We start from the raw sequence: 24508 nt of genomic DNA, 5'->3' as shown, positions 1-24508 counted from the left end.
TTAGAGATCTGTCTGGAATGATCCTAAATAGAAATGAAAATTGTATTTTGCCATTGTTTTTCCTCGTTTGTTTTCTACGCTAACAATTAACAGACAGAGCCTGCTGGATGTGCTTTTGTACAAATGGGTCTTCTTTTCACACTTATTTATCTTTTTTTAGTCTTCAAATGAGTATCCATACATGCTTTTGTCATCTCTGCACTTGTCACAGACTTGAATAAACGCAGCAAAGCGGCTTGGGTTGGTTTTATCCCCGATGCCTGTTTCAGGGGCATCACCGCCAAACTGCCACCCAAGATGCAAATGCTGCCAGCAACCGACTGCATTAAAGCGCAACGATTAACTGCGGTTTAACCAATTAATAGAAATTATCCTTGGGATTTTCAGTCTTGGAGTCATTTTTCATGAAACCTAAATAACAGACTAAACTCGATTTTCCAGTATCTTTCAACTCTGCCTTTAGATGAACAACTACATGAGCCTATGACGTGTCCTACGGACACCCCGATGTCCTGCTCCGTTATCTTTCCTCAGAGCCTACCGGTTTTGTTTGCCCAGACAAAAGGACTAAATTGCAAAAACTAGGCAAACCGATGAAGTCTGTCTCAATGATAAGCATTATTTAATCCCCAAAACCCCAAGAATCTTGAGTTTGTGTGTCTATATGATAAAAAAGCTGGGATGTCACCCATTTGTTTTAGTTTCTTCGTGAGCTACCGACACTTGTGAAGGGAGCAACCATCAGCGAGAGCAGCATTTCTAGATTCTACAAATACACTCAGAAAATTTTGATTTCTATTAAATCCAGAAGCATCCTTAAATATATTTTCTAGTTTGTGGCTGATTTTGCTAAAGGGACCTTATCAAACATTGCTTTTAATTTTCACAAACAGGAAATCTTTTACACATGAACAAGGAAGTTGGGAGGCTTCTCCCAAACAAAAGGCACAATCTTCCAAGCTTCTGTCAGGTTTTTATTTTCCTGAAACGATAAATCAGCAAGCATGGATGACTGTATTTTGCTAACTTCTTGCTTCAATTTACTGGACCTAAGGGAAGAAGCGTAACAAAAGCCGCAATTAATATATCGGCTGACCCTATGGGCCCTCGGCCAGCCGGGGCAGCTGTGCCCAGTCGGTGCGCTTTCTCAGGACACATAATGGCCCCGATCTGTAGATAACGGATAAATCTATGATACAGAGAAAAGCAGAGACACAATCTATCTCCTGTGCCAACCACAGGGAGTGGAAATAAGAGTTTTTTGCATAAGAAGGTACTTTCCCTGCTGTGTCTTTCCCCCTCCCAGGAGAAAGACCAAAAGCCATTCTGTTGATGGACATCACTCAAGGTTTAAAGGAAGGCTACCTAACTACCTTCAAGGGTAGGCCATGTATTTTTAGCACTTCAGACACACATACAGGTACGTGGGCAAAATTCCAGCACAGCTCATTTCACAGTTGCTCCTACCTGACAAAATGGGCTCTGCTAACTGCAAGACAGTCCTCGTCTGAAACTTGTACAGTTTTGCTCGGGGAAGTAAAAGGCATTCAACAGCAGAAAATGGCTGCAGTTTTTTTGGCAGCGATACAATCCCTTCATCTATTTAATGGCCTTTGGTACGCTGCCGAATTGATTAAAGCTTTACTACTGAAAACAGCACGTATGAACAGCTTCGGTAATTAGAATTTTTAATTATTTCAAATTGTACTTTCAATACCTAAAAGCCTTAACAGGGGAAATTCACAATAGGAGCAACCATAGATCGTATTCCTTGATTCAAATTAAATTATCAATATTGGAAATGCACAAATGACTCAGACACTGGAATTATCACACTTGTGAAGAACGACCACTGTGAATGTTCTGAAGATTTATCACTGGGCGGTAAAGACAACTGCCTTGAGCAAGTGTCATCATTTAACGCTGCACAAATGCTCCAATTGCAGCTGATAAATACAGCAAGAGACGGCTTCATTTCCAGAGACATTAACTTCTCTGGCATCATCCTTGGTGATACTGATGCACACTAATCCTTGGTTAAATATCCATTTAGCGTCTTCAAGGGCCATAAAATAAGAACAATAGTTCATTTCCAGCTAAACATAACCACACTGTTTTTGGAAACGTTCAAAAAAACAACCCCAAGCAATATGTGACTCCTGCTAGACCAACCTACTCTGGACTTTGGTCCAGTTGCCAACTCAACCAGATTTACTTCCTTTTTGGAAAAAAGCGTCATTATAATTGTAGTCTCATAGAGTCAGTGTCTGCTCAGAGGAAACGTCTCGACACTATATACAATCAAGAAGAAAATACGTGAGCAAACACTCATAGATGTAGGAGCAGCAGCAGGAACGTACCAGTACACCAAGACTGTACATCAAGTACCTTCAGATCCTTGTTCCCAAGGCACGGCTTCCAAGAGCAAAACCTTCATGTATGTAAGGGATCACTTCACTTACTTTTGCAATGGATTGTCTTCTAAGAATAAGTGTCCTTGCTATTACCAGCAGTACTGAACAAGGGATTCAACTGAGAAAATATCAAACTTACCTTTTGTGAGCAGTAGAAGAGTTTCAGGGGAAAACACAGTTCAGGTACCGTCTGCTTAACAGCGCCATTGGAGTTAGTTTCCTTTCTTTTCAGAAACCCCATGAACCAACAGCTGGATTAGTCTTCTGAAGTTTTATTTTACTGCTAAACTGCAATCCATCTGCAAGTGCACATATCCAAGCAACGGCAAGATCCATTTTGACCTCTTACTCCTGCACGTTTGTGTCAAGAGTTGTTACCCCTCCAGTGACTAAGTGAAAGATTTTTGCCTTTGACTTTCCACTTTGTTAGCCTTAAGTCTTGCATCAACTACAACCTAGCAGTAGGATACATCTAAAATACACTGGCATACATTAAAATAATATCACCAAATGTGCAGCATGAATGGAAAGGATTCTAGAAGAAATCTCGTATTCAACTCTGAGTAAAAAGCCCAAATACTATCCTCAAATCTCGGTGTTATGATCTGACACACGCAGGGAGCGCTTCCTCTAGCAGTAATGTATCAAATGAGCCAGATCTCCAGTAGAATTTACCTTGCTAAACTCAGTTTGTATCCTCTGCAAAACTTTCCCAAGGACTTTTTGCCATTAGCATTAACCTCACAGTTACTTGGATTCATGATGAAGTGTATCTTCCTAAAAAGCCATTGTTAGTCTCTGTTTACCTAGAACTCCATCTTATTTCTGCAGGTAGTACCAGAAAGCAGGCTTCAGGATGGCTTCAAGTTTTTCCCCTTCTTAAAGAAAAGAAACCTAGCAGCACATTTGCCACAACTTGTAAAAAAAAAAAAAGTAACCAAACACATCGCCCTCTGTATTGACCACAGCCACCATACAGGGAACTGCCGCAACCCGTGAACCGAGGCGTACTTTCAACATTCAGATGGAGCAGATGGCCTCCTTTTTTCCAGCCCCGGTTATTCTGCGATTTACAGACTTAACAGGTTACAAAACAACACCAGAGGAAACGATGACCACCTGTGCTACAGCGTGACTCTTCCTTTAGCTACAGGAAAGGATTTCCTCTGCTGGCGAACGTAGCAGTTTCATTCTCCACCTCTGCAAACGGCTAGCTGGAGACAACCAGGCGTCTACACCGAGGCAGTACAGACGCGTTATTTCTTGGCCTGTTATTAGGAACTATATTTATTTTTTAACTTGCAACTTTCCTTCTGCTTCTGTGTCTTTTGTATGAATCATACGTTGAGAGCTGTTTCTATCTGATGGAAACTGATAGTCTGCTTGACCTAAGATGCCTATTGATCCATTATACAAGAACAATTAAACAAACGCTTACGCACAGAATTACTACGTGTCATTTACTTCAGATTCTATTGTAACGCAAAAAATTTTAACTTCAGAAATCGTTCCTCCTGGTGAGGCAAAACCCTGTGCTAATAAGCAATATGCAGAAACGCTCACTGCAGATCAACTTTGTTTTGTTTTCTCTTCTCATTTTAACAGGTTAAAAATAACTTTTTTCGTGAGAGCGCATGATGAAACGCGAATTCAGGCTTCTGCTCGCAGAGCGGACAAGGCGGGCAGCGCTGCCGCCGCGTGGCTGTGAGCACCGTTGCACTGCCCCAGGTCCAGCTGAAAGCAAAAATTCAGCACATGCCACTAAAAGATTTGTCTCGTAACTTCCTATCGAACTCTCCAATGATGGAAATTGTTGCATGATTTTCTTAAAACCCCATTCTTTCTGGAACATTTTGAAGCAAAGCCTTTTTTTTAAACCTACTTTTCTGTTAAACTCAAAAGGAGCCTTATTTACCACAGCATGAGAACTGGGAATAAAATTATTACAGCTCGAATTTTAATTGTCCAAGTACACATTAAAAAGTTAAGCAATTAAGTATTTAAAAAGACATTTAATCTTTTTTTCTCACTTTAATAACCCGCAGAAGGATTCTCAAGGGTAGGTAAGAAGGGATCCCATCTGCAGCCACTGTGCTTCTAAGTCATCACTGATCTCATTTCAGATCTATCAAAATTACACCACAGAAAAACGTGAGAACCGCTGAATTGATGTGGTTCAGTGCACCGGTTCCTCAGACTTACTTCTAAGAGGGAAAAGTCTCACTCTCTCTCATGTACACAGGCACACATTTTAAATAGGATTAAATGGACTAATGCTAAAAAAATGAACAGAATGTTCTTAAAAGGAAAACTAAAATAACTTAAAAACAAAACTTAGAAGAGCTGAAATGTCTTGGTACTTGGAAGTAAGTGCTATGCTGGACAAACTGCAAAGAACTGCTGTATGCTTACTCACATGTTCCAATCTTCTGGATTGACAAATCCATTTAAGCTTAATGAAAACAGTACAGAAACTTCAAAGCAGGAAAACAGCTATTAAAAATTATCTGACAAGAAGTGACACATCATCTGCATCCACAGTATTTAATTTGTTTGAATAATATAGTTACAGATAAACAGGTTCACTCCATATACAATTACCGATACCTTTTTTTTTTAATACAGCTCATATTCCAGTACATCAACACTATTTTATTTACAAGGTATTTATGTACATTAACATCTTTCTAAAGTCAGTGCATTGTCAATAAGTTTTATACAATAATTTACAAAGTGAATGTAGTTAATAGTTAACTTAATAAATTTACTACTAATTCATGAATTAATTTAATTTAAAAAAATTAATTACAACCAATGTAACAAACACAGAAGATCAAATAACATTAGTAGATTGTGCTACCTGCTTAAATAAAACATTTTAAAGTAAATCAGTTGAAAATCTTTCACTTTTCGTGGAGTTTGCGTAGGGAGGAGTAGACAAATGGGTACTGAAAAAGCTTCTAACCTAGAAATTCACAAGTCATGTTTGCTTTTCTTCAGTCTCAATGTTTAGACCACTTTAAAGATAAAAGACCATATAGGACAGGGAGCAACACTTTACAAGTAAGACGATACTTTTTTTGGAACCGATCTGCTGTCCTCAAGGAGGCACGACCTCCAACAAAGGCAGAGAGGTTTTTGCCTGAGTAAAGACAGCAAGATCAGCTGATATAATTTCTTAAATGGATAAAACTCTGATCTTTCTGGAAATTATAAACTTACTGTTAGGCTTGGCATTCTTGTAAAACACATTAAAATTAATCCAAACGTTTACTTCAGAGATCAACCGCGTAAGTACCAATTTTGTTAGTGAAGATACAAAACCTAAAGAATTTGGAAGATGACACATGACAAAATTAGTAAGCTGCTTAGACTCAGCTGAAGAACAAAAGGCCGAAAGAGTGAAACTTTTATCTTCATTCAGATATGCAAACAATTTAACACTGAAAATGTTTAAAGAAATACTCAAAAAATAACCATCTTTTTTCCAGTCTCTGCTAAGACTCAGTCATGCTCTCCTTCATGCGATAAGCCTGTTGACTTAAAAGAGCATGTTGCAAGGGCACAGAAAGCAATTCTGGTTTAACTGCAAGTATATGCATAACCTGTTGCAAAAAAGAAAATTCGAAAAGGCAACCAAATTTTGAAAAAAAGAAACTCCATTGAATTATGAAAAACCAATAAAAAAACCATCCATGAATGCTACGATAGCTACCTGACAGCCACAGCTTCTTATTTGTTTGAAATACACAGTGGATAATTCACAGCCATTCACTTCAGAGCCCTTACAACAACAAAAACAAACTATGTTTTTGAATTTAATTATACGAATTTTTAAAAGTGCAAATTTAAAAGCAACACCAGTCATGAAACATAAGCTCAAGCATCTTTCCTTCCAAAAGCTGGGAACATTTTGTGCAATGTGCACATTTTAAGACACCATGCGTATAATCACAACTACTCTCTTCAACCTGAAGTTTCTTCTTGAGGCATCTCAAAAGTTTGAGATAGCACTCTTCAGGCAGAAAAGCCATTCCTGAAACATGTTGATCTGCACAGCCAACACGTGGAGAAAACACAATTGTAATAAACCATTCAAGTGTAGAAATCAATCACTTCTCAAATTATGATTTGGTTGTGCTCCCAACATACAGAAAGAAAGCAACTGACACACACTAGTGGTGGCAAAACTGGAAACGTCTCCTACTCTTGATGTTCATTCTTGAAATTTGTGCACTTTTCATTCTCTTGCTTTCCCTGTTTTGCCAATAAAATGCAATAAAACTGCAGGAAAAAGGAGGTAGCAATATCATGTTGTCCAAAGACAACACTACAATTTTTTTTTCCCCATTATCTTAAACCTAGAGAGAGCCTTAGGGGTTTGTTAGAACAGTTGGTAAACTCTACACTACTTTGTTTAGCTCTTATTTGGACTATTTAATTTAGCTCTTATTTGGTCCTAGTCGGCTTTTCTCAAACCATTTTATTTAAAGGCCAATGGCAGTCTCAGCCTGATGCCTAACATCAGAAATGTTTAGAGCATGTATTGAGATAACAGAACAAAACAATACTATCTTTATATTAACTGCTATTTAATTAGGGTTTTCCTTTTGTGCTTTCAGATCACAGGGTACAACAACTACACTTAGGTTATCCGTTTCAATAACATCTTTGCCAAATGTAAGTTTCAGGATGTTATCCCTCACATTCTCAAAACAGTCCATGGAAGATCATCTGCTTACTGTAAAACACAGTACTTCTTATAATCTGACTCAAAATCTTCATCCATGCTGCTTGTGTCTGCCATCTTTTTGCCGTCTATCTTTGGCAGAAATTGTGCATAGTCTACCCCCTGCTGCTCATAGAAAAGAATGTAGGCAGAGTCGGTGTCGATTTCATCGGGATGCAATTCCTGCAAAAGAGAAAAACATTCTGAAATACGCAATGGGACAATTGTGTTGCTGTCACTGAGCTTAAAATACACGCAACTGCCCTACAAACAGTATTTTTAACTGGCTGTACAAGAAGAATCCCATTTTCTGTCTCCCTTATTATAGTTATCAGGCTCCATTATTTACTTGAAAAGTATGACAAATTTTACAGTGATAAATGCAAATACTTAGAAATGTCAGAACGTAATTATTCAGTAATTGAATACAAAACTGCTAGCATCATGAAAAAAATATTCTTGGACTTCCATTTTTAGTAATTTTTCCATCTTTGCACAAAATAAGCATCTTTCCTTAACCATGGTAGCAGCTGATGAACAGATGGTAAATTGGAAAAAAAAACCCACCTCTCGTACAATTTCAGTTAACAATTTTAATATTTATTCAGTACAACTTTTGAGATGCTCATGATTTCAAAGAACAGTTCTCACAAGATGTAAATCTCTTGGGCTCTAGGTAACCAAGACAAAAATTATTTGCTACAAAAATCAATGATTTACCTTACAGCTACTGTCATTGTAGCAGTACCACTTGTTGTTCGGGTTTTTGGCATAAGTGACATAATGACCCCCTCCCATAATTCCTGAATGGCACTGAAGAAAACGAAGAAGAAAAAGTCTGGATCAAACATCAAAACTCAGAATTCACAGAATAAATTATTCACAAATTTGTGATCTTTGAGTGACAATGGTTCATGACAATCTATACATCTGGAGCTGACTAAGCTTACGTACTCAAGCAGAAAAAACATTATGCAGAGATATATTTTTCAGTTGTACTCAGTTTTATGGCAAATTTATTTTGCTGACAATGGCTCTACTTCTTCTTCTCAACAGATCCCTACTTTTTGTAATGAAAACAATACAGTAAATGCATTTAGTCGAAACAATGCCACATAAAGATAGTTTACTTGCATCAAAAAAGTCAACTTACCGAAATTGCATATAGATTGTAAATAGGGTTAACACATACTTCTTCTCTTTGGTCATCTGTAGTATCATCCTCGCTATGGTTATCAATTTGACCGTTGATACTGCCATTACTATATGCATTCTGCTCACAGATGTATCCATTGGCTAGAGTCATCTCACTGTCCTGAGCAGTATATAGTTCACTCTGGCTACCACCCAAAATCTGCCCTCTAGTAAGAGCATCACTTTGATCAGAAGTAAATCTCTGTTCCTGGTCAGTACCATTCTCTTTACTTGCATCCAAATTTTCTTTGCTACTTGACAGTTTGTTTTTACCCAGTTGTGGTAGCCGCAGACGTCCTTTACCTCTTCCTAAAGTCCTTGGGCTACTATTTGGGCTACTGTTTTTACTTGAAGGACAGCTGGTTCCACTTTTCCTCCCCAAAGACGGAGATGCTAAAACAGAAAACATGTGGACTACTAAGATAAGTAAACACATAGTCTAGATTTTTTTTTTTAAGTGTTTTTTTGAATAACCAAACATTAAAAAACACTGTTTCACTACAACTAATGAGTAGTATATAAAAGTAAAACTATTTTTGCACACACACACACACACACCTATAAACTAAAACTTAACTACTTTGTGCAGGGACACACTCCCCACACTTAATCCAGCCCACTTACACAAGCAGACAGTGCCAATATCTGTTGTCACCGAGTAACTTCTTTTTTTTTTTTTATGGTAAAGCTTCACTAAGCTTTCCAGGGCAAACAACAACAGAAATGAGTGTTTCAAAGTAAGTGTAGTGCTTGGCCAAAGAAACATTACAATTTTGTTCAGAAAGTAATTCCCCCCCCCCCTCCAAATATCAGTATTGACTGGAATTTTCCCTAATAATTACCTACCTTTGATATTATTCAAGACAGTAGTGTTAAGGGAGGATGGACTTCTGTTCAGTATATCTCCTTCTCCTGGTGTGTAAGTGATCTGCAGATCTATTTTTCTAGACTCCCCTTGGAGAGTCCGTGGTTCAGGAAGGCTGTCAACCTGGAGCGTTAGCTGCTTTCTTTGAAAATGACTTGGATCCCTTTGTACCAAAAAGGCACTTGGGTCAAAATTTTCTCTGGGAAATTTAACAATTTTCTGAGATTTTATCCAGCGGCCATTTACGAACTGAAATCTTTTCAGATGAATAATCTAAGGAGAAACATGTTAGAGAAAATTAAAGGAGGACAATTACATCACAGTGAGTAATTTCACTGTTTAAAAATAATTTTCCCTGAAACATACACATTTTATCATATATTAATAAAAAACAGTAACAATGCTGTAGTGTGACAATTTGGATTTTGGGATCAAGTTGGTAAAATATGGAACTAATATTTTCATGGAGAAATGATGGAAAAGGTTTCTTCAATTCAGTGATCAGCACTGTGTGTTTTGAATAACCTACCAAATTTGGAAAGCAACAAATGCAGGTGTTACACAACTAGGCAAAAGATCATGTTACTGGAAAGACTGCATAAGCGTGAATTCTATGTCGGAACAGATGACACTGAATGCAAAACGCAACCATTTCCTGCAATGTATCAGCTAAAAAGATTCAAAAAAGGATTTGAGGTTTGTTTTATTTGCCTGAGTTACAGAAATGCATGAAACAAACTAAGTCAATGCCCCTCCTGAGACTGTGAACAAAAGCAAATCTTCTTATTCAGAACAAGCAGACATACCTAGCAATTCAAATTTGTGATCAATGTACTTTGGTTTTGTTGCTGTAGAGGAAAATTACACAAGATCATACCAAAATAGGAGGAAGTCTCCAAAGATCCAGTTTTTTGGTGGCCAAACAATGGGTCTTGCATTTGGAACAGTAGTACATCTCATCCTCCCCCAGTTCTTCCTCACTGGTGAAGGCTCTAAGACAACTATCCAGATTGATGGGCTCTGCTTGAGCTCGTCGGCTTTGTTCAACGCTTTCATGTTCTTCTACAATCTAAAGTGAGATAAAACTGTATCTGACTTGGAAACGTATACAAACTGCTCAGAGGAAGGCTCTATTCACAGTATCATACAAATAATATCATATAGTTATTTAGGATTAAAGATAAAAACTAGGTGCACTAAGTTTTAGCAGAAATTTTATCTCAATTATGAAGAGGCAGATGTACAAATAATGCACTGTCCTTATTCTCGGGTTCTGCTTAAAAAATTATCCATAAAGCACAAGTTTACAGATTCAACTCACAAGTCTGAACAGCTGATCTACATTAACTCAGCTATAGGCTTACCTTTAGATATGTTTTCTTGACTCAATGAGGAAATAGATTTACTCACATGCATAACTGTTTATAGCACTGGTGTGCTTAGAAAATGTATCAAATTAACATATTTTGTAATATATTGTGGAGGCTAGATCAAAAGCAACTCACAACAGACAGAAAATACACTGCTGTGGTTTCTTAAAAGCTTCCCTTCCACATTATGGTCACGTAAGAGGTCTAACATGAAGACATTAATTTATCCAGAATATACTGTTCAATAATTACTGACTTTATTTTAACATTAAATGGACAAAAGAAACATCAATTAAAAAAAAAAATAAATTGGTGAAATGGGTTGTGCTTAAGAGCTATTGACCAACAACAACGGGTTTGTGTTGAAATTTTACCCGTTCTTGCGACGTCTGGTAGCGCAGATGGAGTGCTGTTGGATCCCAGTCTACAGCAATGTAAGCATTCCCAACACAAGCTCTATCTTCTGTGCACTCAATTTTACAGCCACGGCAAAATCTAAATCGAAAAGTTAGATGTGTAAGTAAACTGTCCAATAACTCAGTTTTACATTAAGTCACACTTGGAGTGTGTGACTTAATGTCACTTCTCTTCTGTGACACTCTTCTTAATGTGACTTCTGCTCCTTATTTTGTAACGTATGCACTCCCCAAAGTTTCAGGTCTTGCTTTCAGTGTAAAAGAGAGGCATTTTTATAAAACAATAATCAGTGTCAGTTTGCTATTTTACTACAAAACTTTAATAGAGATGAGAAATTGAAGCGGTTGGGTGAGCTCAACCATCTACCCGCGTATAATGCTGACCAAGCCTACCGACGACACCAAAAAACTACAATGCTTTGTCTCCGTAAATATTTTACAACATGATAGCTAATGTACTTTATTTATCTAGCTGTAAGAGACTTTTTTTTTTTAAATGAGTATATATGGTCTGAATACCTTCCAGCAAGGGTCTGAAATTTTCATTAGCATGTCTTTGTTTAAGAAAAATTCCAAGCGTGCTTCTAGGGTGAATTTCTTATTGTCCATTTTAGTTCTTACTCTTCAAATGGCACAGGAACTAGCAAGGGTAAATGATTTACATCTAAAAGTTTGGTTTTGTGTGAAACCCCCACAAATCATCCAAATATGTACACATACGCACCTGCATATATACACACATGCACACAGAATATTGTAAGGGGTTAAGAGGTTTCCGATAATCTCATGTCTGTCTCCTAATTTAAAGTTTCTGTGTCAGCAGAGCTTTCAGCTCTCCAAGTCATAAAAGCTATTCTACAGTAAAAGTCTGCCATGTGAGGGTTTTGGTTAAATTAGATTCTAGATTCTTATAGTTTGATATTACCTCTGAAGTCTGAAGTGTATCAAAAACCCGTTACCATAAATTAAATTTCTGCTGGAGTGATTCCCTTCCTTAAATCTGAAAAGGACAACTTACCTGTACCATGGACACCAAGCACAAGAATTTCCATCCTTCTGAACTACCCTTAGGGTGAATGGATACTGATATCCCATGCTATCATCACTGAAACAGAAGAGAATGCAACATGAAACGTGAGCACTCGTTCAGACTGCCAATTACTTTCCTTCACTATGCTACCCATGTTTACTTTAAAAAAACCACCACCACCCCCCTCAAAATTATAATTTTGATTAGATTAAGCTATTAAAACAAGACCGGCCTTTACATCGCCTGAATTTGTCAGATATAATGAATTATCAATCACTGGATGAGAATGAACTAACCAATTTGTATAAAGTCAACCTTTACGTGCAGCTAGAAGGTATACTACGTTTAACTGTATTAAAAAGGATTAAAAGTTATTTTTAATTATTGCCATTATTAAATTGCAGGACTCCAAAACGACTTCTTACGAAAATAACCCACTAAATGAAATCTGCAGGCAGAAAGCATCTGGGGTAAAAGCGCACACAATTGTTCCTAAAGTTGTTGACATTTAAAGCTTAATTATACATTAAAAAACGTATGTTCATTCAACAGAAGTATTATGAGAAGTCAAAACTGATAAAGATGAAGAATGAATATAGTTTTAAATCTTGTAAGCAAGTCTACGCCGCCGTATAATGTCATTCAAGCCAAAGACTGAGATGCCAAACTCACCAGTCTTGTGCATGATTACTAGCTTCCTGAGGCGGGAGAGGGCTAGCAAGCCTGGAAACCTGAATCCACACTGCATCATACAGGTCTTTTTTCCGTGTATGAACTGTACAAGGAACAATTAGTGGCATTCCAAAGAGACTAGGACGATTCTTCTGAGATGAAAGAAAATATAATTCTGTCCGCATCTGTGTATGTGAAATAAAAGAATGAGTCAGATATAAGTACGCCTTAACTCACGTTACCATAATTACTAGGATGATGACCTTGTTACTTATTTCAGGTTTTGGCAATTAAAATAAACCATTAATTCTATTAAAAGTACTCAATTTCAGCACTTTTTTCCAATAGTAAATACTGTAAATTTTGATCATTGACTTGAAACTGCCTGAAAAATTTTTTGTATTTTATGATATTATGGCAATGTTATTTAGGCATTAGACCACATCAACATAAATCTGTATTTCAACCATGTACAATATTTTGTATTTCATATGATGCATATTTCTTACTTTTCCCACCACACAGTAATACTGCAATGCAGACATGCACCTAATGATGCTAATACCTGTCCCAAAATGACCTCTACACTAGGCAAGCTTACGTTTGCCAGAGAAAGAAAACCTTTACATCTAAAGGAGGCACTACAGACTTGTATGCAACTTATTCCAAGCAGACAAACTAACCTTCATGCTGCATCTCCCATTTATAAGAAAGATTTAACACACTGACTTAATGACACTGAGGTACAGCAAACAGCTGCACCTTGCATAAGTTTTATACAATTAACCCTTTCCATTGATAAGATTTTTGACAATGACAAGCGTGGATTCCTGGAATAGCTTCCACAAACAACTTTTACTGGTTTTTAAGCTGTATAACTAGCAGCTTGTAATGGCTCAAAAGCATTATAGCAATCACCTAAGAGATTCTGCAAAATCTGAATCAAGATAACAGCAGTAACAGTGGTTAGTGGCCACTACTTGAGAGAATAAAGCAAAAAAGCCTCATGCAAACATGCAGTAAAGAGAGAAGTTAAATGGCCTCCTGGCCCACATCCACCAGGCTCTAAACATCAACAGACTCTAAAGTCTGGACACAGCGCACACAGAACGTGTGGCTGTTTGAGGTGTTCAGTCATCCAGCTTTGACATTTAGCGTTCAACTTAACTACAGATGCTTTTGCAAAGAGTAGTTCATGCTAATAGAATGACCCAGGAATGTACTATATATCTTCACTCTGTTTCCATAGGAGAAATAAGGCTTTTCCCCATAATGGGAAAGAAATGCATTTCTACTAGCTCTTCTAATTAGATTTTTTTCTACTCAAAGAATCTGGAACATTTAATCAGGGAGTTAGCGAACGCCCAAGTACGCATCTCAGCATTAAAGAACTGGGAAGCATGCCAGTACTAAGGAAAGAAAAACACACCAACATTAGACATGACGATTTAAATTTACAAGAGTTGTGTTTCTGTAGAACTCGGTGCTCACTTAAGAGGGAAAGGTATTCATGCTTCCTCTTCTTAACAAATAAATACTAATTTATCATATGGACATCAAAAAAATCCTCGCTGACTTTCTCTCAAAGTGTGTTACACAAACAATTTATAACAAATGCAAAATCTACTAACCATTTTTCTATGGACTGCAATTATATACCCTGTACATGGACTATCAGAAAGCAAGGGCACATGACCGTTGAGAGTCCAGTTGGCAAGGTTACGCTCTGTTCCACATGGCACTACAGTATTTGGCATTCCGTTTGGAATTAGGCTTGGTTTAGGAAGGTCCCCATTCATCATTATGTTGGGTGCTCCATTAGCTGACGGCCCAGTTGAGACATCTGTAGATAGACAATTACCTTCTCAATTATCTACAGTAACCAGAACTGATCACAAGATTTTTAACCTTTCCATTCTGTTCAATGCATTTAATGAAATATCTTCTACTCTCCTTAAGACCAACATCTAACCTTTTATTTGCCTACAATTTTGCAAAATCAGAGCATGCAAGAGCAAAGAATAACAGAGGTGTTTACAACCCATATATGAAGCCACAAACAATAAAACCAAAACTGAACACCATGCTTCCAATTTTTGACATGTCCTGCCTTAGAGCCAATCCACAAGTAATAAAGTATTTTCCTTGTTTCTTGTGTCTTTAACTAAAATAAGTATAGAGTGATCTTCAGACTGCTATCCTGGGCATGATCCTAAAAAGGATCACAGACCATCAGTAGATACTGAGACTGCTCACAGCTTGTCTGTGGATCAGAACTCGACTTCTTTGTCTTTTCTTTAATCCTCACTGTTTACTTATTACTAAGAAGTAGGGCTTTCTCCTGAATTTCTCCAGTACCTAAGCACTGTGCATTTTAAATGAACAGGAAAATAAACGTCGTCTTTTACCTGTCTGCACAGGACTTGATGCTGATGTAGGGGATCCTGGAATTGGTATTTCAAATGCACACAAAAACCCACTCACTGATAACCGGACTTTCTGGTTGTCTTGAGGAAAGTTCTTCAGCAAAGAAGGGAATGTTAGTCAGACATGTATATACTTCCACCTGTGACTCTGAACATGTTTTGTTCTTTTGAAAACAGTTTATCTATCAGCTCATCTCTCCCCTCCCATTTGCTTTCTTACACCTTTCTAGAAATGAAAAAGGAAGCCAACAAGCACACCGCTTTGCAGATCTCTGCAGCAAGACCTGAGAGAGTTATTCATGGTTCTCTAAACAGACTGAGAGCACCTAGTTTCAAGCAGTTTTAATCCTATTCAACAACAGCAAAAAAAAAATTATATATAGATACACATATACATACACACTATATAGAGCTAAGCCAGTCTTTACTTATGTCTCCAATGTCTTGACAGTGTTTAAACTCGTCACAGCACTTTAACTTGAGATTTATTACCTCAAGATGATTTTATCCTTTTTTTCCTAAAAATATCATTAGTAATCAATTCAATTAAACTTCTGCAAGCTTCTACATCGCTATTAATTTTGTTTACAAGTGGTTTATTTTGGTTCAGTTTACTTTGATTTTAAATCTATTTAAAGCAAGCCAAAATACCGCTTAAGAATGAAATAAGAGTTCATATAGAGATATAACTAAGCTTTTTTATCACACTTTCAGTTAAATTATTTCACAGTTCTTGTAAGCAAAGTTTAATGTCAAAAAGAATGAAGAAGTACGCCGATGCACACAAATAACAAACAAAAATACCAAAGTATGTTGCAGTAATGATTTTTTTTTTTTCTTCTTACCTTTATATTGGAGCTATGCACTTCTGCAAGTAGAATCTGTTCTGGTTTTAGCCCACAGAGTTCACTTAACTGTTTTTTCAAACCTGTGTACTTTTCATCCATGTTCAATCTCAGGCCGTATCGAACAGGAGTAGTACCATCTAATTTAATTACTTTAAAGGGGAAAAGAAACACACTGGTCAGCAAACCAGGGAAGTTTTAATGAGAATAATATATTACAGCTACTTACTTACTAAAAAGTATTTTTTCCCCAACTTTAAGATATGTTTTTTTTTTCTCATCAGCCAATTTTCAAGGTCTGCAGACAAACGTCAGAAAACCCCTTGCTGCATAGGTGGTAGAAAATGGTAGCAAAATTTGTTTCACTTTCTTATCATCTTTCCTTTTGCCTCTTTTCCAACAATACATGGGTTCCTCATAGTATAGTTCATGACCCATAAAGCATTTTTTGTTTGTACACTCCCCCCAGCCATTCTTTTTCACTCTAGGCAGATTTAGGACAAGCTCCAAAACACAGTGAACAGAAGGAAAGTTCTCAGAATCTCCATTTTACATGTTTCTGCATTAAGTCCTTTAGTCAAGACTGAAAACAGGCCATCTATGCTCTGTTTTTAAAGGTTTTATTTTAGTTTACCTGTATTCCAATGAAAATTCTTGTGCTCTATTATATTAAAATGGCTATACTATCTTTAAGCATAAGTGCTAACAAAAACAAAATTTGGATGTTTTATCGCTGTTCTACATATACAATTTTTATTTTATCAATGACAAGTTTATAGGGAGTTAAACACTACTACTCACCTGTAATTTCTAGGTGCATGTAGCTGTCCATTGGCAAAGGCAAGGATAAAAAATTAAAAGGGTCAAATCTAACACTTATATGTCCACAAGTTTTACATTTTACTTGTGACTTCAGCTGCCCATGAAATAAATCTACAACAATGGATCTGTTTCTTCTCAGATGATTTTCCCAGGCCTAAAACGACGTACAAAAAAACAATACAAAGTTAGAAACTGAATACTACTTGCTTGAACTACAGGAAGGAGGATATGCTGCAAGACCTCCAAAGTTTCATTGGCCTATGGAAGTCAACTTATTTCCATAGAAGTTGTTTACCAATTTCTAATAAATAGGAAGTATTTAGTTTCAACATGAGTAAAGAAAAGTTGTTTCAATTAACACAATAATCAAGGTATGACATAATTTAAAGTACTTCTGAAAGGATGATCAGGTATCTTGAAAAATTTTGATACTCCGTAATTCTGAGGAGTTGTTCAAAATGATTGTGAAGTATCATCTTTATACCTTTATTATTATAATACTTAAAACTCATTTTCAGTTCGAAGGTGAAATCAACTCCTTAAATCGCGGATCTAACAAGTTCCAAAAGACAGTAGAGTCCTGAAAGACTATTGCAACAGTCTCACCAACAAAGCAGCTTAGTACTATAAGGAAAAAAAAACCCAGCAAACAAACAAACCCCAAACCTTTAACCCATACCTCTGCTGCTACTTCCCAGTCTGGTCGACCATCACTGTCTTTCAATTCAACATATGGCTTATCATGAACTCTGTTCAAATCCTCATGAAGACCATCCAAAAGAAAAGCCAGAAGCTCCTGTGAGTCTTGCTGTTGAAAGCCATTAAATCTTGGAGCATATTTTGCTATTGTCCACTACAAAAAAAGCCAGAAAGTTATTTAACATCATGTAACAGAAGTTGTAACAATAAATCAAAATATTGTAGACAAGACGCATGCTGTCAACGAGCACAAATTAAATTGCCAAGAGTTAAAGGTAAGCCCCTATGCTTTCAGAACAAAAGACCATTTACAGGCAAAAGCATAATCTTTTGTCCCTAACAAGGGCTATAAAAAGCCACATCTTATACCACAACCTCTGATTCATATCAGGTAACCCCTTTGACCTTACAGCCACTGAACCATGATTATATTCCACAGAAAGCTGCTCAAGTCCTCAGCACCAAGAGTGATGCACCCTGGCCTCCTCCAGATGTGCATCTTGCCCCTGCACAGCCCCTTCCTGAACACCTCCCCTACATTCCTTCCAGGCAAGAAAGCAAATTCTGTGACCACTTTGGAGTAACATACATGATGACTGACCGCCTAGGATATGGTCACTGGCTTCACAGCCAACTTCTAAAGCGTTGAATGTATGTCCAAGTTTCCTTCCCTTTCTCTAGGGGAGATACTGATTTGAGTCCCAGAACCATTACGATACAGGTAACATCAGGAAAAAGTGCATTAAGAGATTTCTGCTATTCAAAGAAATTCTTGCTTTCTACTTTTAAATAACACACATCACAGACTTACCCGCAGCTTTAACGGTGCTATATTCTTCTGAGTTCCACTCCACAACTCCTGAACCAAATCCCCATAGCACTTGGCCATGTGTCCTTTCATTCCTATTGGATTTGTCCTAGAAATCATGAAGTAATTAATACCATACTAAAATTTAAACAAAGTTCAAGCGTGGGGATAAACAAGGAAGTGCAAAGGCTTCTCGCTGAACTGTTTTAACTCTCCCAGAAACAAAAGAGGTTATATTTTCATGTTTCTAATCTAGTATCTGCTGTATAGCTGATGGCTGATAACACTGAACTTAAAAAGGATGTATTCATACTGTCTACTTCCGAAAGCTGAAACTCATTTTAAAGAAATGTTACAGCATCTAAAATGCCAATGGTCTCAAATAGAAAATTACCTGTTAAGTTCATAAAGATGTCTTCCTGAGATGAAATACCGTGTTAGAGGTTGTGTATTACTGACACACTGGATACTGGAGTTCATGAAACATGTGTTACCCAGATTGCTTAATCCAGTAGCACCCTTTTCAGTAGGAACTGGGAAAAAGAAAACGTAATTATACCAATTGTGCAGATATGAAAAATTCAGAATGGTGCATCAGTAAAGTTAAGAGTATGACCTTTTCACAGAGACCAATGCAATTTAACCCACTCCCAATTACGAGACTACAGCTCGCACAGATGCAACAGAGGACCAGCCTGTTCAAAATATCTGCTCTGTTAACTCTACTTAAGTTAACAGAAATTGAGGTATTTTGTTGGATCTGATCCACCACGGACATCAGTACAATCTATACAAATTATTTTCAGGTAAATAATTATGATTCTGAAATTTCTGGATTAATTTGTTAAAATCTTAACTACTCCTTACCTTAAAAAAATCCAAGATAATAAACACAAAATCAAGAATTTGCTGTGTACCATTTGCTACTGCTGCATCTGAACATCTACAAATTTATCTATCTATATATCCAACCCTCCCACATTTCCAGCAACTAAGTTAATACAGCAGAGAGAACAAGCAAAGCAGCACAGGCATAAAAGACCTCTTCCAATGTTAAGAGCACTTATATTAAAAAGAATTGTTTCAACATAATATAGCCTCTTGAGTTTTTCTTCTCATCATAATTCAATTACTATGCTGAAACACTTACCTTTATGTCTGTCTATTTTACTGCTGTTTGCTATAAAAGACATCTCTTCTGGCCAGCTCATGTCTTTGTTTCGAACTAGAAAGAGATATGGTATAAGGATTTTTTTAAATCGTTTGTTACTTACTCCAGAGAGCTTATACAGCTGAAGAGGTCTAATTAAAATTTTCTAATATTGAATTGAGAAATTTGCTTATTTTTAGTTATTATTTTTGCCAGATTTCATTTCAATGTTTCCAATCATTATTGGAAATCATTCTAATACTGGCATCATTCCAGCCATGCCAGTAACATCTTTAGAAAGCAGCCTTGAGATTTCTTTCCTGTTGGATAACAAATTTTTCAGTACTTACTCTAATACTTAATAAGGATCCCCCAGATTCGAACAAATCTGTTCACTTCATGAGCGATCGCTAATATTTTTCGTTATTACGAACCAGCAAAAGATTCAAGTGTATTTCAAAACAGGGACAAATTACATGTGTTTCAAGATAAAGCGGGACAAAAAAATACAAGCTTTCCTAAACTAACTTTACCACCACCTCCCCATAGTATCCCTCTGGAAACCTCTGCCTTGCATTGACACAAGCCATACAGCAAACTGGCTGAAAAGAGGGAGTTATTTCTCACTAGATCACTTCCCACAGCCACTTCATGAGATCGGTGTCAAGTAGTTGTCCACGGGTAAGGCAGGTGGCATAATATACAGAGGAAGGGCGGACTGCCTCTGTCAGCGGCAGTGTTGACTTAATGCCGGTTTGTTTATTGAACTCCAGCCTCGGGGTTCTGTTTCACCTGATAGAGCAAGGTGCAGTCCCTCTCCCCTTTCTCTACACATAAATTCCCATTTCTTCTCCTGTGCCTAGTGACTAATGCAGATACACAGTGAACTGTATCAGCCACTCTGTCAATTTTAAATTGATTAAATATGAGCCGAGCCAAGTGGCAAAAAGGATGAGTCCATCTAGCACACCAACCTGAGGTGTAATATAAAGCTACGCTAAGTGAAACTTGCACAGAAACAATGCAAGACCCAGATTTCTATATAGCCTCTGTGATGTACGGACAACAGTAGAGTGGATTAAGTACGTACGCTTCTGTTTCTCACATTAAAAGGTTAGACAAAAAGTCAAGTCAAACTAGCTGAAAACTCAGCTGATCCGTGCACCCTGATACCTTTGACAAAGGCTTAACGTATTTGTGACTGATAGCACTGCCTAGCGTAACAGCGCATGGCAGGAGGATGAGAAGCAATGGACATTAACTGAAACAAGAAAGGTTGAGATTGTTTACGGTGCCTTTTCACCACAACGAGAGTCAGTCAAGCAGTCAAGTCCAAATGCATTAGGTTCTCTCCAGATGTGAAAATAAAAGCAGCTTGTAATGAAAATCTTAGAAATGAACCTGACATGGACTGAAACATGCAGTTTTCTTCACCTTTTGCTTTGTGAGTAAGAATGTGTTCATGCAAATATCATAACCTGAACTCTTGTAAAATTAGTGAAAGAAAAATCAGATAATGAAAAAGCCTCAGATGCCTCACACCACTTTTGTTAAATCTCTGGTATTTTAGTTATTACTGTAGGGGCAGTAGATTATTTGAAGCTTTGGTATTTCTTCCTGTATTTCTTTCAATACATACATATATGAAGACAGACATCTATTTAAACAAACTCTTCCTTCTCAAAACATTTCCAAAAATAAAATATTTGGACAGTAGGCCTATATTTGTGTAGTTTGGGCAATTAGAGAAATGGGTACTACACACAATTCATTAACCATACTCATATAAAACTATTCCGTTTTAGTGCGTAAACCAATTATAGGCCCTTTTTATACCTTCTATTACTAAATGCTGCTCATCTTGGATTTTAAGATACTCCAGCCTGTGATCTTCATCATCCAGCAAAGTAAGATAGTTCTGCAGGAGAAAAAATACTTCATATAATTATTACTTCTAGATTTAAAATTCTCTGAGGAGATTTTAATCTTGAAGCAATGAAATTAAAACAGCATTAACAATTTCTTCACAAAAATGACAGCACCAGTTTCCTACCTATGTTAAATACAGTAGTTCACTGATCTCCAGAAGCATCTTGTTCAATGCTTTAAATTTATGTGGTATTTCTTTAGAATGAGAGAATTACATGCACTTAATGATTTGGAGGAATACACTCCGCTTGTTCATTGTGATTTGTTCACATACACATTTGAAAAAGATCCTGGATGGCTGTTGGCTTCTGTGCCAACAGAAGCCTACAGCATCATGCGTGTCAATGAAAGAATATATTTTTATTTCCATTTAAAACAGTTTCTATCAAACTTCATATCAAGCTTTTTAATAGCTCAACCAACTACCAACGTTTAAATACATCAAAGGATAATTTAATGTTTATCAGGCTACTAGGAAAACAAAAGATAAGTTTTCTGGGTCTTTAACACCAAAATCTAAATTTCACTGCTTGGAGTGCACAAAAAACTCCAGAAAATAAGTGGCAAGACTTTTCCAACCTGGGCGGTTAAATTGCAAAGGAAACTTATGTCCACTATTTTCTTTTTTTCTGTGCATGTGTGTTTAACAGTTTCTAGAAAAGAATAAGATATACAATATCCAATAGCTGATTAAAAAAAACCCCAAAACCAAACAAACCGACATTACCTCACTATTGTATAACCATAGGCGCATATCTTCTTCCTTTATACGTAGCCTCTGGGAGAGATATTCATGTATCTCCTTAATTGTTTGCATTCGACTAAAGCAGCCAGTGTAAGCCAACACTCTTTTTAAAGGAGCATTCGGTGAAGGTACATTCCCTGGATTCACAATCATAAGAAAAGGGTAAAAGATAACGTATATACCCGTAGGCCAACTGAAATCAGATCAATAACAACTTATACACTACATACACTGTAAGTACTTTTTGTAAAAAAGTACACAGTTCTACTCCTTTTGCTTATGGATAAAATTATGAGTTAAACTGAAAGCTAGTTGTTACTAATCCCGTGGGACAACAAATTTGCTATCAGAAAGCAGATAAATTTACTTCCCTTCTTACCAAAACCTATTGGAAAATTGCTCTCCTAAGATTCTCATAGGGAATAAATAATTTAAAAGTAGTTTTAAAACACTATTCTTTTTTTCTCTTAAAGAGAGAGTATCAGAGACAATGGTAATTTTCAAAATAAAGGACTTCAAAATTTCATGACAATTTTCTTTTTGAGAGCACATTGCAAGTAAAAAATGATTAAAAAAAAAAAATCAGTCTGTTCTTGGAAGTAGCATAACTTTGCTCCAGCTCTTCTATGGAGATAAATGCTCATCTGTGAAGATGAAATCAGCCTGGCAGTTTCACAATAAAAGTATTCTTAATAACTAAATTCCTCAAAACATATTCTGTGAAGATGCCTAGGATTTTCACCAGAATTTCTCAACAATCTCCTGTTTGCAACACAAACTAATTCCATGTCGAGATTGTTGCTGTTTTCTATAACATGAGCTCATCTTTAAATAAAACATTTGCACAAGCTCAGTTTGAAAGAGATGAGACCAACTTTACATGCTTTATTTTTTGAGCTTCTTTAGTTTAAACTTAGGAAGTTCCCCACTCCTCACAGAGACAGGTCTGTAACATATTCATGAAAAGCTTTTATTATACAGCCAAACCCAACCCAAGACAACCGCGTTACTTAAGTAACCAGAAAAGTGACATTGTTCCACTTTCACTGTCAAAAGATTAAAATAAAATAAATAGTACCATATGAAAAGATGCAATATTACATGCAATTTGACAAGGGAGTAAAACTATACTGTAATCATCTTATAAGTCAGCAAAGCATCAGTTTTGCTTCAGTATACCAAGCAAAGTACTCATTGTTTTTAAAGAACACAAAAAAGCATTTTCTGAGATTAGAGATCAGAGGATTAGTTGTAAGATTACAGCAAGAAAGCATATTTGAAAACTCAAAAAGATTAATAACTGATTGGACAAATAAATTAGTGCAGAGCAAAATAATTCCAAATCAAGATCAAATCTGGCACATCAGAAGATTCTCTTTATTTGAATTTGGGCATTTTAGGATGTCCAAACAAAGTGGTTTCCATTTTATTAGGTCTAGTAGGAAAAATGAATTTGGGTAGCAGGCAGTTTCTGTAGCGGAACTTGATCAAGCAGGCAGCCACTATCTACACGTTAAGTTTGAGATTCTATCAAAGCAGTGAAAAATTGAGCATCTGCATCAGAGTTTTAAAGACAGGCTAACGCTAGCACGGCTGAGGGATTTAATTTTCAGTAGTCAGGTGAGCCCATTTCTGGACATACGTTACTGTGGATGCATATGTATATCTGTGTGTATCCAAAGGCACATGCATATGAACATTAGGCATTTCTTCAAACCTGTTGTGCAAGGCAAGTATGCAACTGTGCATACAAACCGGTAACTGAAAACAAATCCTGTAACACTTTTCAGCTGAAATGTGAAGCAGCAATCTAAAGATTATTTTTTTAGCCCATTACTTGTACAATCTTTTGGTGAGCATTACCACCACAATTATGGGACATGTATTTTAGTTGGATGTTTACAGAATAATAGTGTAATTATTAAATATCGATATTTGATACTATATTAAATATAGTATCAAATAATAGTCTTCATATTCCATTAATTCAATCCCTTTCTAAAGAGTATGAAATAATTTTGGGCATTAAAGCCTAGCTGCCCAAGTAACTCAGAACCAGTTGGCTGAACAACGATTTAATTTATTATACCACTGTACTATCCGATACACACACCCACCCCAATGCACAGGTGCATCTATTCTATGGCTACAAAATTCACTACCAAGAGGATTAATCGGATCTGCCCTTCTCAGCTGTTTAGTTTATGCGGTGCTCATTTCTCACTTTCAACTCACCAATCTATTTGCGACTATGCGACTTAACTGACTTCACTGAAAATGCACCCTCATGCCTCTTCCTTTCAAGAGAAGATAGGAGGAAAGCCTTTAAATCTTTACCAAATGCTGATTGTGCCTTACAGTTGATTAGCTGGTGTACAAGCACAGTGGCAGCGA

General features: G+C 36.8%; 1 protein-coding gene across 4 annotated transcripts in view; it reads right to left on the bottom strand.

Annotated features, from left to right (window-relative positions):
* Positions 1 to 4932: 4932 nt before the first annotated feature.
* Positions 4933 to 24508, bottom strand: part of USP32 (ubiquitin specific peptidase 32) — an 83469-nt gene continuing 63893 nt past the window's right edge. For all 4 annotated transcript variants that reach the window (XM_076354886.1, XM_076354887.1, XM_076354889.1 and 1 more), the window contains exons 17-34: positions 22097 to 22251; positions 21277 to 21358; positions 19441 to 19515; positions 18685 to 18823; positions 18294 to 18399; positions 17463 to 17636; positions 16763 to 16937; positions 15962 to 16113; positions 15099 to 15210; positions 14322 to 14533; positions 12691 to 12875; positions 12007 to 12093; positions 10947 to 11067; positions 10080 to 10271; positions 9184 to 9475; positions 8297 to 8730; positions 7864 to 7956; positions 4933 to 7326 (exon numbers count right to left, since the gene is read on the bottom strand). In XM_076354886.1, coding sequence (XP_076211001.1) covers positions 7153 to 7326; positions 7864 to 7956; positions 8297 to 8730; positions 9184 to 9475; positions 10080 to 10271; positions 10947 to 11067; positions 12007 to 12093; positions 12691 to 12875; positions 14322 to 14533; positions 15099 to 15210; positions 15962 to 16113; positions 16763 to 16937; positions 17463 to 17636; positions 18294 to 18399; positions 18685 to 18823; positions 19441 to 19515; positions 21277 to 21358; positions 22097 to 22251 — 2960 coding nt within the window. In that variant the 3' untranslated portion in view covers positions 4933 to 7152. The remainder of the gene's footprint in view (positions 7327 to 7863; positions 7957 to 8296; positions 8731 to 9183; positions 9476 to 10079; positions 10272 to 10946; positions 11068 to 12006; positions 12094 to 12690; positions 12876 to 14321; positions 14534 to 15098; positions 15211 to 15961; positions 16114 to 16762; positions 16938 to 17462; positions 17637 to 18293; positions 18400 to 18684; positions 18824 to 19440; positions 19516 to 21276; positions 21359 to 22096; positions 22252 to 24508) is intronic.

This window comes from Aptenodytes patagonicus, chromosome 17, assembly GCF_965638725.1.
Source record: "Aptenodytes patagonicus chromosome 17, bAptPat1.pri.cur, whole genome shotgun sequence".
Classification (NCBI taxonomy): domain Eukaryota; kingdom Metazoa; phylum Chordata; class Aves; order Sphenisciformes; family Spheniscidae; genus Aptenodytes; species Aptenodytes patagonicus.
This window is presented reverse-complemented; position numbering and strand designations above follow the sequence as displayed.